At 39.7% G+C, this 14367-nt stretch overlaps 1 protein-coding gene across 1 annotated transcript; it reads left to right on the top strand.

Annotated features, from left to right (window-relative positions):
- Positions 1 to 1236: 1236 nt before the first annotated feature.
- On the top strand, positions 1237 to 13250 carry ISA1 (isoamylase 1). The gene is made up of 19 exons (XM_088709221.2): positions 1237 to 1375; positions 1438 to 1859; positions 2642 to 2824; positions 3049 to 3141; positions 5426 to 5578; positions 6367 to 6458; positions 7287 to 7428; positions 7509 to 7616; positions 7920 to 8005; positions 9529 to 9600; positions 9687 to 9813; positions 10343 to 10429; positions 11049 to 11141; positions 11400 to 11558; positions 11934 to 12017; positions 12115 to 12195; positions 12273 to 12355; positions 12472 to 12589; positions 12671 to 13250. The coding sequence occupies exons 2-19, from the start codon at positions 1470 to 1472 to the stop codon at positions 12929 to 12931; spliced, it is 2412 nt and encodes an 803-aa protein (XP_088565347.2). The 5' UTR covers positions 1237 to 1375; positions 1438 to 1469; the 3' UTR covers positions 12932 to 13250.
- The last annotated feature ends 1117 nt before the right edge of the window (positions 13251 to 14367 follow it).

Here is a 14367-nt window from a genome sequence, read left to right as displayed (position 1 = left end):
CAATTCACTCTCTCCTGCCCACAGGGTGTCGCCTGAGTGGCATGCTACATATGCCATCAACTAGTCTGCTACCTTGTTGGCCTTTTAGTATACATATTTAGCCTGAAAGACCATACAATCACTCAACATATTCCAAATATCTCAAGGTAAAGGGTGTATCCCCCCTCCACTCAGGCTCTTTTGGACCCAACTAATTACGGTGGCTGAATCACCCTCCAATATAATCAAGATAGTCTGAAATGCTCGCCTAGTATGGCATAATCCAATTCAGGCCGCCCGCAACTCTGCTCCGGGCATAGAGATGTCAAAGATCTGGCAGCCGCCAACAGTAACCACCATAGAACTCAAATTACGAAATCTGCTCCTCCCCTCGTGCTGCTCTTTAAAATAACACCGTCAAAATTGATCTTGAGAAGGCTCAGAGGCGAGGGCTTTCAGGTGAAATACACCACGCTACCGTCTTCTTAATCGGATGTACTGTTGCCGAGCTGACCCGAGCAACAGCATAGTCCCAACCGAGCGCGAGCGAGAAAGCGAGCTGTGTCCCCCACAAAGTATTGTCCGCTCTGGAGATCGTAAACCACACATGAGTTCGCTTAGCGATATGCCTCGAGGCGAGAGCCACCCCTCACGATTTTGCCCCACAAAAAGGCGCCTCATGAGGAAAGGCTTTAAGCCCCTCGTTATAAGGCACATACCTTTCCGTTATTCGGTTGATGTGGGATTAAATTCGGGAACCCCTACAACACAGCCCCCCTAGCGGGAAGGTCCTGTGCTGATCGGGGCCTCTACCTAGCGCACCATTTGTTGCCGGGCTGACCCGAGCAACAGCACAGTCCTAATCAAGCGCGAGTGGGAAAGCGAGCTGTGTCCCCTACGAGGTATTGTCTACTCATACCTAAGTTCGTTTAGCAATATGCTTCGAGGCGGGAGCCACCCCTCACGATTTTGCCCCACAAAAGGTGCCTCGCAAGGAAAGGCTTTGAGCCCACCATTATAAGGCACAGTCCTTTCCGCTATCCAATCGATGTAGGACTAAATTCGGAAACCCTACAACATGTACTATTTGGACGGCCCTGATTGAATCACGAGTCACATCAGCATGCCAACGACAGCCGGGAGGATAGAGTGGAAAGTGGCGTCTTGCGTGCGGGTACACCTAGTGAACCAAAAGGCGCGAGCGGGAACAGCCCCCGACAAACACCCCTCAGATCCAAACTCCCTCACCCCATCCTCTCTCCCGAGACCCGACTCCCAACCCCACTGGTTCCCGATCCCAGAAGTGCCCGGAACCTACAGGGCCCAACCCTAGGGTTCTCCCAAACCCCAATTCCGAGCTCGAGCCCTTCGAATCCTACTGCAGTTCCTCTGATCCGTGAGTCCTTCCTCGCTTATCATTTGTCCAATCTTTATATCTTCCAATTCCTGTTGTACCAGGTTTCTCTCTCGATTCCTTGGCCTTGCCACTGATGGAGCTGGCAAAGGACGTTCCGAGTCTGGTTTCTCCTTCGAGCTTTGGTAGATGGAGGAGCAAATTAGGAGTTTTCCACAAACACTCGAGGGTTAGTGCAAAGCGAGAGAGAAGTCGGGATCGGGTGGGATCATCGGTGGTGGTGATGACAATGTCGGGGATCCGCAACAGAAAGGAGTCTTTGGTCATCCATGCAAGTAGTACAGGGGCTGCCGAGGTGGAGACAGCTGTGGCTGAGCGGCCGGGGCTGGCGGTATTCAAAGTGCTCGCGGGGACGCCGGCACCACTTGGTGCTACGGCTTGCAATGGAGGTGTCAATTTTGCTATTTGTTCCAGTAGCGCTTCGGCAGTGACGCTTTGCCTCTTCACCCTTTCTGATCTGAAAGCAGTAAGTTTTACTGATATAGTTTTATGGTTTTCCACCTGAGTTCTTATTGAATTAGAGCTGTTGGGTGTGTTTTAATGTGAAAGTTGGTTTTTTTTTTCTTTCAAAAAAAAAAAAAAAATCTGGCTACCTTCTGCTTGCTCCATTCAATTGATTCTATTCATGCTTCTTGCCTTTAATTGGAGTAATTTGTCTCCAGGGTGTTAAGTAGGCAGTATTATTGAAGTAGCTTTACCTTCATTTGCATGATGATTAAAAGAAGATACCCTCTGTATGATTGAAATGGAGTTTAAGATATTGTTAATAAAGTGATGCTTGAAGTTGAGGAAAAAAGTAAACTGTGGTTTTTGGTTGACAGTGCTATTTTGCAGCTCAAGATTTTGACCTTAAACCGAGGTCATCCATTGGAAGAGGGAAAAAGTAAACTCAAATTTAAAGGGAAAATTCATAGTTGGTGTCGTTTCATAGTGGTTGACAGTGCTATTTTGCAGCTCAAGATTTTGACCTTAAACCGAGGTCATCCATTGGAAGAGGGAAAAAGTAAACTCAAATTTAAAGGGAAAATTCACTGTTGGTGGCTATTTAGATTCATTGGGGCATCCGAGTTCAATAACCTTAGCATTAGCACATGCTTCTTATTTAAAAGCAGAACTTCACATTCTCCCCAAGATTTGGTTATCATTTATATGGTCTAGCAAACATAGATTGCTGAAAAAGGTCCTACTTCTTAAGGCTTAAACTCGTTTTTGATGTTCCACTGTTTCTTTCTTCACCTTTTGGTGCAGAATAGAGTGACGGAGCAGATCTCCCTTGACCCACTGTTCAACAAGACTGGGGACATGTGGCATGTTTTTGTTCAAGGTGAATTTAGGGATATGCTATATGGGTACAAGTTTGATGGAAAATTTTCTCCTGAAGAAGGGCACTCCTTTGATTATTCTCGGATCTTGTTGGATCCTTATGCTAAGGTTTGTTTTTCTTTTTTTGTTGCATTAGTTAGATCAATTTGTATTTTTGTCAGTATAATGCAGTTGAATGTCAGTATTCTAGTTAATATTCATTCTTGCAAGTTGGAGCAGTTAATACCTTAAGCTGTATGACTGATGGTGACTCATTCTAAGATTATGCACTACAATTCCTGCGCCAATCCCTGAAGATTATGCACTACAATTGACCCTCCTGTTTTGTTTAGGCAGTTATAAGCAGAGGGGATTATGGTGTCTTGGGCCCTGGTGGCGATTGTTGGCCTCAGATGGCTGGTATGATACCGATTTCCGACGATGAGGTATTTTTATGTGTTACGGGCACTGCACTGCATTTGTATTCATTTATTGATCCTTATTGTTTATGTTCTTTTCTTTTCTCCTTTGAACTTTAAGGTGTTATTTTCATTTTGTATATTCTTGTTTCTATATTGCTTGAACTTCAAATTCTGGTTAACAATTTCATGATTTTTGATGCATAAACACAGGGATAAGCTGAACTCTATAGTTATAGTTAACAGTAGTTAATTAGGATACCTACTTTCATTTAGATTTTTCTGTTGCTGTATGTATAGAAACCCATATTTCAACAATCAGCTTGAGGAAACTATGAAACTGGCTTAATTGACTTGTTACCTTGAAAAGGAGAAAATTCTAGCAGTTACATACTTGAAATTTTGGAATTTTGAGAGATTAACAGAGGTTGAATTGGAAGGCATTTTGAATGGAGACCAGAAAGCTCAATGATAGGATGATCTCTCTTTACCTCTCTACCTCTCCCCTTCCCTCCCCCCACCACACCACCCCAGCCCCCCCACCCTCTCCTCTTCACTTTCTTCTCTGTAAAACATTTTTATGTTAGCCAACTTTCTTAGAGAAGCATTAGTGCAACTTTTGTTGCTTGGGTACCCAAGGAAAAGAAGGTTATGAATGTTGAGGACAATAGGCTTATTAGCTTGTGGAATGGAACCTAAAAGATTAAGTGAGCTGCTGTGGAAAGGATGAAAGGAAGCTTGGACATCTTCTTTTGAGCAGTCAATTCATTATTAGTGGCAGTTGCATGGCTAACTAATTTGTCACTGCATATTTAAAGCAACAATGACCAGCATTGAAAAGTTCTGAGCTGACCTTGCCTGTGTACTTGAACAAGAAAATGCCTTTGGCAAATTGAACTTGTAGTGCTTCTTATTTGTCAAGACTGAAGAATAATAGGATGGTTCTAAAGCAGATGGGTTGGGTGGATAAAGAATTCTATCATCACGTTTTGGGCTTTTCACTTAGAAAAAAGGGATTGTTTGATTTTGTCCATTGCAGGGGTTATACATAGCAATGTTAGATAAAATGCCACAGAATAGCTTAATAGGTCACATGATCACATGACAATTTGAAAAGCACATGATGACCTACAATAAGGTAGCCTGGAAATTAATCTGAGAATAACGCAACAATCACTTGTTTCATTTAACTAACTACAGCTTAGTCCATGTACTCAGAACTTTGTTTTCTTTGAAGGAAGTCAAGGGTTCAAGTCCAATCAGCTGCTCCATGATTTCCAGGTTATTGCAATTGTGCCACTGTTAGAGGCACTAGTGGAGGAAGAAGAAGAACAAAAAGAAGAAGAATTTATGCACACATCATCTAGTTACAATCAAAAGCCTTAAGCCTTTGGTGGTGCATGGCATGGAGGAAATCAAGGGTTCAAGTCCAATCAGCTGCTCCAGGATTTCTAGGTTATTGCGATTGTGCCACTGTTAGAGGCACTAGTGGAGGAAGAAGAAGAACAAAAAGAAGAAGAATTTATGCACACATCATCTATTTACAATCAAAAGCCTTAAACCTTTGACGGTGCATGGCATGGAGGAAGTCAAGGATTCAAGTCCCAATCAGCTTCTCCATGATTTCCAGGTCATTGCAATCATGCCACTGTAAGAGGCACTGGTGGTGCAATATGGATGGCATGGAGGCTTGCGGAATTTATGCACATGTCATTCATTTACAATCAAAAGGCTTAACCCTTTGATGGTGCAAGTTACTTAACTTACTTCATCATATATATTTCTGGGACAGTGTTTATTACTTGAGTTCTGAAATTTTTTCAACACATTGAAGTGAGGTTTGACCCTATATTGGTACCATCCTATTATAGTGTTGGTACACGATATAGTATGAGACGGCGAGTCGTACCGAGTGTTGTTACTGTACAAGACTGTATCGGTTCGGTACCAGTATGGTACGGTACGTCCGGTATGGTACCAACTGGTACGGCGACCTTGATTGAAGCATAGAAAAGATCCAAAACTAGCCAACAATATATATGCACCTCACTTTAACTTATTTCATCATATATATGCACAGGACAGTTTTTATATCTTTAGTTTTATAGTGTGTTTTTGGCTTATATAAATTGTTGATTTAATAAACTTCATTTCTTGTTTTAAATTGCAAGATGTTAGTAGTTTCGTGATTGTCTAGATTATGTCATGCCTGTACTTTGAAATATTTTTTCATATTAAATTTCTTTTGGTAATGTATTGCTTCATCTTTCCTCTGGGTTTAATTTCAGCATGCTATCTTTAATGTTCTCAGTTTGATTGGGAGGGAGATTTACCTTTAAACTATGCTCAGAAAGACCTCATAATTTATGAAATGCATGTAAGAGGCTTCACAAGGCATGATTCGAGTAGGACAGATTCCCCAGGGACTTACCTTGGTGCAGCAAATAAACTTGACCATTTGAAGGTAAGTGTTATTATAGTGGGATTTATATCATTGAGGTTTCTATGCCCATCAGAAATTAACATTTCTTCCTTTCTTATCAGGCATCAAGTAATATTGCTATGTATCTGGATTATTGTACTTTCCCTAACATCCATGCAATAGTGTGAAAAGTATGAGAAGGAAATATTTCTCAATTTCGATAACTAGGGTTCGAGTATTTGGATATACATTCACACTTTTAGCTGATGATAATGTTTCTGACATGTCAAATTAGAGTGCTGCAGTGTATGGCTTATGTAAGCATATATGTACGTAAGCATATATGTACGTACATACGTGGAAGCATATCTATAGAAATTGAAACCTGTTGAAGAATCTGTCTATCTAGTGTGCATACCTATATTCATCCCTTTTATTCTTGAAAACTTCATTGGCGATGGTGGCTGTCAGTGTCTTTACGGTTCCCTTTTTTATTATGTTTGTGCTTGGTCTAAGATATATACCGAATTCTGCTTACACAATCCAATGCACTATAATTTTTCACTTCGACAAGAAACTTGTGATATCTGCAAGTCACCATGCTGTAAGTTTGATTATCCATAACTTATTCCCAGCAACCTGCAATCTAAGAATGTGCTGCTGGTAACCATTCAATGTAACGATTTCAATATGTAGATTTGGTAATTTCTAAATGGAAGGTTTGATTTGTCATTGTAGGTAAACTCGTGATGCTTGGAGTTTATTGTCGCCAATATAAGATTTTTTTTCTCTTCTTTCTGGTTCATAGTTGAGTATTTAAAAAACTACAGGAGCTTGGAGTCAATTGCATAGAGCTAATGCCGTGTCAAGAGTTTAATGAGCTGGAGTACTTCAGCTACAACTCCATCCTTGGTGAGAATAAGTATGTGGACTTGATCTCGAAAGTTTATTAATATTTTTAATTAATTATTTAGCAGATTATCATTGTGTATATGTCTGTGCTGGTAAATGCATCTGACCCTTCAAGAAATTAACTCCCATGGAAAAATAGTTGTTATTACTATCTTTAATTTAAAGGTGTGTTAAGTTAGGTACTGTAGCAAAAATTTAATATATCTATGATGGTTGTTGTAACCAAGTTCTATCATTATTTTCAGTCAAGTCTAATTTGCTTTAAATTTTGAGTCTTTCCAACCTTTTGACCCTTCTGCACAAATTAAAGTGTCTTGCTTTACAAAGTTTGTCTTGCGGATTTTAAAGCCAACTCAATGCTATCAGCCTTTCTTGTAATTATGGTTTTAGAAACCGCCGAAACAGGATGGTACAACCATTACTTTACCATTCTGGCACGAAATTGGCATTAGTGTGGGTGCTGGGATGTCGAAACAGGGACTGGTTCTTATCAATCGTACTGTATTGACTGTACCAATCCGTACCAATGACCTTTCAATTTTTTGAAAGTTGTCAGTTTTGGTACATGTGATCGTTATCAGTACTGTACTAATATCATACTATTCTGATGGAAAAAAGGTATGCAGTTCGGTGCCAGTATTTTTAAACCTTAGAGCATTTTGAGTTATCTTTTATAAATGCTCTACAGACAGTTGGTGCCCATTTTTCAGGCTTCTCATTTTCTATCACTCTAAGGGAAAAGAAAAAAAAACTTCAATAACTTCCTCGATAATAATTTTGTGCATCCTTTATGGAGAATTTCTTATCGTTTTCCTTGAAGCTTTTTACCTCATTTCAGGTTGAATTTCTGGGGATACTCAACAGTAAACTATTTTTCACCAATGATAAGGTATTCATCAGCTGGGATGAATAACTGTGGCCTTGATGCAATTAATGAATTTAAGACTCTTGTTAGAGAAGCTCATAAAAAAGGCATTGAGGTAACTAGGGAGATGGGTGCCTATTCTATGTTATCTTCATCTTTAATATCTGCTGATTTTTCTCACTTGAATTTCAATAGGTGCTCCTGGATGTCGTTTTCAATCACACAGCTGAAGGGAATGAGAATGGTCCCATATTATCATTTAGGGGCATTGACAACAGCACTTATTATATGCTTGCACCTAAGGTTAGTTCCCACATTGTCAGTAACTTGTTTCTTTGTCATGTGTATGCATGAGAATATGAGAAAAATCCTTTATGGAAGACCTTTTTTGGACAAATTACCCATTTACTTTTACCAAGAGATCGTTATTTGATCAGTGCAGACGTAACCTGTTCTTCCTCTAATTTCTTTTACATACATACATATATAAAAAATGAAGGTATGTGCATATGTATATATGCACATATATATTTATATATGTATTGTGACATTGCATCTTGAGTGTTCCATCAACTACAGAAATACAAACATTTTATTTTTCTACAGGGTGAGTCCTATAATTATTCGGGTTGCGGAAACACATTCAACTGTAATCATCCTACGGTTCGTCAATTTATAGTAGATTGTTTGAGGTAGACTCTCCAGATTTTGTTTTTCTTGTAAAATTTCCTATCATTTTAGTTTTAAATTTTAATTAGTCATGAACGAGATGGTCGCATGATCTTGCGGTCATTTGCGCATTTCTGCTAATGTGCCAAAGCTAGATAGTTGGGGTGTGCAGCATTTCAATAATCTCCAAAATTAACTGATATTAATCGCTTTACAGAGCAATTTTTTCTGCAAATAAATTGAACATTTGATGACCTCTGAGTGCTTAGAAGTATGTCAGTGGTCACCAGTTATTTTTCATGTTTTATGCATTCTGGAAATAGAGATACATGGAACACAATAACTGAGAAAACACTAATAATAAGTAATAAAATTTATATTTAGTTAAAAAAAATGATCTGATTGAGATAAATGAAGCATCCAAAGCTTCAACTTTATCATAAAGAACAGAAGAGTAAACTGATATCTGTTGTTCTTCATTTGTTCCTGGATGAAAGATCTTTGTCAATCCCACCCTTTCACCCAAAGTTGCCTAGACACTCATTGGAAGTCAAGTTTTATACTTCTCTGGACTCGCCAAACCCCTCAAAAAGGAAAATTGGGGAAAAACTCTCATCACTCTTATATACAATATTGTACCATGGAACAGGCAATTATCATCTTCATTTTTCTTATAGCAGTTGCATTCTTCTTCTCATGATTCCTTTTTCAAAAGTTTAGAGTAAAACTTCTCTCATAACTTGGCATAATTTTTAAATAAACCTGAAAGCTTAAGGTTCTCAGAGTGGTAATGAATCTGGTTTGAAGAATTTATTTCTAAGAAAATTTTGTAAATTGCATAATGCATATTATAAGTAAATTTTGTAAACTGCATAATGCATATTATTAGTCATGTATTTTACTGCTACTCTTTCAAAACCTATAGTGCCTGCTACATATAGTTGGTCCATGCCAGCAAGGATTGCTGTGCCGGAACAGGGGCCCGGACCAGCTGCCCAGTGGCACGAGTTAGTATGCCCCCGTGCCAGGCTCGTACCGACACAGTAGAGGAGCTGGGGGAGAGGGAGAACCGGAGAGCGAAAAAACGAGAGAGAGAAGGGGGAGCGAGAGAGGGAGAGAGAAGGAGGGTGGCGGAGGGCCGGAGAGCCGCGCGGTGGGGCGGAGGAAGGGTTCCGCCTCCGCAACCCTCCTTCTCTCTTCCTTCCTCTCCCTCTCTCTTCATCCCCTGCTTTCTCTCTCTCTCTTCCTCTTTTTCCTTCTCCCTCTCCATCCTGGTTTCTCGCTTTGGTTGCCGGAACCATTCCAGTCCGCCGCGATACGGCTCGATACGCTCCGAACTGGGCGATTCGGGATGGTTCCGCCGACCACGCATGTCAGGCATTACCAATATATGGTGTTGTCATGTTAAATTTATTCTATCAGACAATCTTAAACTAATGCACAACTTTTATAATCTGAGTTCAGTTGAGAACTTGTAATTTAACTACTGCTCTTGTAAGATTTTTCTATCTTGCAAAATGAGGTTTACTTTGTTTCTGTATAACAGATACTGGGTCACAGAAATGCATGTTGATGGATTTCGCTTTGATCTTGCTTCTATCATGACCAGGAGTTCCAGGTTGACTATTACACACCTCACTTGTTGTACATATTCCTTTTACAACATCCTTATGTTTTTCCTTTTTATGTTTTTGTTCATTTAAGCTTATGGGATCCAGTTAATGTATATGGAAATCCAATAGAAGGTGATCCATTCACAACTGGAACCCCCCTTGGTAGCCCTCCACTCATTGACATGATGAGCAATGATCCAATCCTCAGCAAGGTCAAGGTAATTATGCCAAACAAATTTCTTTTGGGAATGTCCATAAATTTCAATAATTTCTATTTATTGAATTTAGTGGAAATCACTACTGGCTTTTCCCAGGATGCAATTTTGCAGCAGTTCATGTATCATAGCTCTTAATATCTATTAGAACAATTTATTTTCAATTGTTATTAATATTCTTATTCATGTTGTTTTGTGCTATTTTTTTGTTCTTGACCAATCAATTTTGCATAATTTGAACTTTGAACCATGGTTTTGAGTACCGGACTGTACTGGTCCATTCCAAGAGAACCGTACCATATAAATCGGGAACTGGTACCCGGTACACTCCTTGTACTGAGTTTTTGTACCAAAAACTTTGTCACACCGACATGGTGCCTATTGGGTGCTGGTACAGGTACTGAAACTAATACTTGAAACCTTGATTTGAACTATAATCAATCAACACATATCTTTATTGATACGAGTTCTATTCTTTCTTATCTGAAAGGCTCTGACTTAGTAGCTTTTCTTTGCTTCTCTTGTTGAACAGTTAATTGCTGAAGCATGGGATGCGGGAGGCCTTTACCAAGTCGGTGACTTTCCTCATTGGAGTATTTGGTCTGAATGGAATGGGCAGGTTAGTTACATATTTTTGTTCAGGAATGCATTTGATATTGAACCAATGAAATTAAGAAATATAATTGTATTATATGAAATTAAATACAAGAATACATGGTACATGGAAAATTTGAAGTAATAGCTGGGCACATGAGAATGATTGATGACAAATGTAATTACCAAAAAAAAGTTTTAAACAGGAAAATCAAAAAGAATTTAATATTAGCAATTTTGCATGAAAGAAAAAAAGTAGGAGTGAATTCCATGCAACATGTACTGTAGCAGGCTATCAGCCCTTGACCCGCAGATGCATGACTTATCACACCATAATCCTTCCTCAGAATCGCAATCAGGCTGCATGTAGTTGCCTCTCTCATGATAAAGCTTGCAACCTCTCAGGAAAAAAAATGATATCGGATACGTGTGAGTTTGTGTGGTTCTTTTTAGCACAGGAGAGGGGGAAGTGCGGGGACAACCCCTTGCATTACCTAGAGATGATTGTCTATGCTTATATTCTGTGAGCACCAGATTCTATGCTGGGCTTTAACACTTTATGGTTGTGAAAGTATACAGATTGTGTATCTATTATGCCTTTTTAGTCCCACTTGCAGTCTCACTTATATTGTCTCTATGCTCAGTACCGGGACACTGTGCGGCAATTCATTAAAGGTACTGATGGATTTTCTGGAGCATTTGCTCAGTGCCTTTGTGGAAGCCCAAACCTATACCAGGTAATTGTTGTATAAGTTCTACATATGTGGCATCGCATTATCTGGGAGCATAATTCCAATTCATGCCCAGATGGATATGTTTAGCATGTGCAGAGTATTGGTTATTTTTATTGCCTTCCTCTTCTTTAGTTGCCGGTTGAGGCATTCTCCTATGTATTTTTCCAGTATATTCTGTCATAAGGAATGGCAACTTGTTGTGTATAGCTGCAAGCAGTTACTCTAATTTGGCTTGTATTAATCACCGATAGTCTGAATCAGGGGGGAGGAAGAAAACCCTGGCATAGCATCAACTTTGTGTGCGCACATGATGGATTTACTTTGGCTGATCTGGTTACATATAACAACAAGTATAACTTGTCCAATGGTGAAGATAACAGAGATGGAGAAAATCACAATCTAAGCTGGAATTGTGGGGAGGTAAACCTCTACAATTCTCTCTGGAGATAGAAAATTTAGCTTGTAGATGAATTTTTTGCTGTGTATTCCTTAACTTCTATCTTGTGACTATTCTCTTTAAATTTTTGTCCTTCCTGAGCTGAAGTGAGAAGCTTGTGCTCTCAATATGCCGCCATATTGTTTTTAAACATATTGTTTTTAAACTGGATGGCCAGAGAGATTTAGAAGACCTGAACTTGTTTTGTTTTCTATTTTCTGCAATATTATATGATTTTTGACAGTGGGCATGGGTGGTGGTGTTTTTTCCGCATTAGCACATGCTGACTTATGATATAGCTTTAGCTCTAGAAATTCCTGAGTAGATGTAGTCTAATATTCTTTATTTTGAGCATGCAGGAAGGAGAGTTTGCAAGTATAACAGTAAGACGATTGAGAAAAAGGCAAATGCGGAACTTCTTCCTGTGCTTGATGGTTTCTCAAGTATTAGTTTTTCTATTACCTCAACCTCTGTCGGATAAAATAAAAAAAAAGGCTAATCATTCTGGTAGTTCACTTAATATCCTTATATTATTGACAGGGCGTTCCCATGATCTACATGGGCGATGAGTATGGTCACACAAAAGGAGGCAACAACAATACTTACTGCCATGATAATTATGTGAGGTTCTGACCTTATTCTCATTCGGTTTACTCTCTTTGATCCTTGTTCATTCCATTTCTACTTGTTTGCTGCAGCTCAACTATTTCCGATGGGATAGGAAGGAAGAATCATCATCGGACTTCTATAGGTTCTGCCGTCTGATGACTAAATTCCGCCAGTAAAACACCGATCTATCACCAAATATTTTTCCTTGCCGCTTACCATTTACCAACAGTAGCATCAAACAGAGTCTCTCTTTTTATCTCTACTCAGCTGTTTTTTGATGGACTGCAGGGAATGTGAATCTCTTGGCCTTGACGACTTCCCGACAGCCGAACGACTCCAGTGGCATGGCCACCAGCCTGGGATGCCAGACTGGTCCAAAACCAGTCGGTTTGTGGCATTCTCCATGGTATTTTTATGTCTGGTCTTCTTCCATCTCTCAGCATATCTAAGGTTATGAAAGAAAGGACTGATGGTGAATTTGGGGCAGATGGATGCAGTGAAGGGAGAAATCTATGTGGCGTTCAACACAAGCCATCTTCCGGTGACAATCACGCTGCCAGACCGACCAGGCTACCGATGGGAGCCGCTGGTGGACACAGGCAAGCCCACACCCTATGACTTCCTCTCCGACGACCTTCCAGACCGAGCCATTGCCGTCAAACAATATGCCCACTTCCTCAATTCCAACCTCTACCCCATGCTCAGCTACTCCTCCATTATCCTCATGCTGCACCCAGCAGATGCGTGATAATCTTCTTCTAGCAAATAAATAAATGTATAAAAGGAGCATTTTAGTTATCAAGAGTAAGATGAATAAAGCTTTTCAAATTCATAACGTGTATCCCAGCTAGCAAAGAAAGAAAGAGGAGGAACTAAAAAAGAAAACAAGCTAGAAAGAAGAAGAAGAGGAAGAAGGCGGATTTGCTCTATTCCGGAGGTCTAGAGTTATATCCTACATCGTATGCATTATGTTGTTGTGTACTATGCCAATCATTTTGTCTCATTTTATGGGCTATTGTAAGTATGGAAAATGATGGAAGAATGGAATCTACAGGGAGTTTTTTTGCTTTTTTTGTTTTTGGATTCGTTGGCATTGCCTTCTGCACCAGACGTTGCACTGCATCTCGAAAGTTGGGGCCTGACAAGGGCTTGGGTGCTGTTATGCCCACAGGATTATGCGCGGCATGGGATGGCATTTGTATATTCATCTCAATACTTAAAAGGATCGTCCAAATATTATATTGAGAATATAAGAGATGAAGTCAGGGATATCCTATCTGATGCATCTCATCTCGATCCCAATGGATGGTGAAATTGAGTATGGAAGAGTCCGTTATGGGAAAATATGAAGTAGTTTTGTCTTTTGGTCCCAGATACAGTCATGTTCATGGTAGTCGTATCTTTTGGAAAGTTATTAGCTCATAGCTATCGTCTATTTTGGCGTCACGATTTTGTGAGCATTAGATTGATAAGGAATTTCATTTGTGATGCTTTGCCAAATGGTACGGTATTTGATTAGCTCGGATGAATCTCGCATGGAATATATACCAAATTTACTGGTGAGAGTGGAAAGGTTGGATCTTGGGAGAGAAAAGATGGATATTTTCATATTAATGGAGGGGAACAAGAAGCGAAGAACTGACGGTGGGTTTTCTACTCTCCTTCGTTGAGAATGGAATTGAGAATGGAGAGAAGTGATTTGTCTTAGAAACCACGCCAACGATGGTCAGAAATAGAAGGGAGAAAGAAGAGCTCCTGATGTCATATTTGCAGAGGGTTTTTTTTATAAAAGGAGGGAGACGAGGCCCTCTTTGGAAGAGAGATTGAAAGGCACGCAGAATTAGGGAATTAAATTTTTGGGTAGGGAAGAGATTCACGCTCGCCAGCCGGGGGGGGGTTAAATGGTGTATCGACTTCCTTATGGACGCCAACATATAGCAAATTGAGGATGGGGGAAAGAGAGAGAGAGCGAGCATTGAGGGAAGGACGTTTGTTGGCCCTAACAAAATGATGGAGAATTATTTAAAGATTCTTGAATGGATACTTTTTTTTTTTTTTTGCTTTGGAATGGAGCCTTATGTTCTGGTCCTAAACTGACAAGTTTCATACAGATTCAGCAGTGTTGCGAACTTTAGACAGAAATAAAAATTACTTCTAGCCCTGTAGACATATTTCAAAATAATT

This window comes from Phoenix dactylifera, chromosome 12 (genome assembly GCF_051530095.1).
Source record: "Phoenix dactylifera cultivar Ajwa chromosome 12, Ajwa_hap1_PhDact_Kaust_v1.1, whole genome shotgun sequence".
In the NCBI taxonomy this organism is placed as follows: Eukaryota; Viridiplantae; Streptophyta; class Magnoliopsida; order Arecales; family Arecaceae; genus Phoenix; species Phoenix dactylifera.
This window is presented reverse-complemented; position numbering and strand designations above follow the sequence as displayed.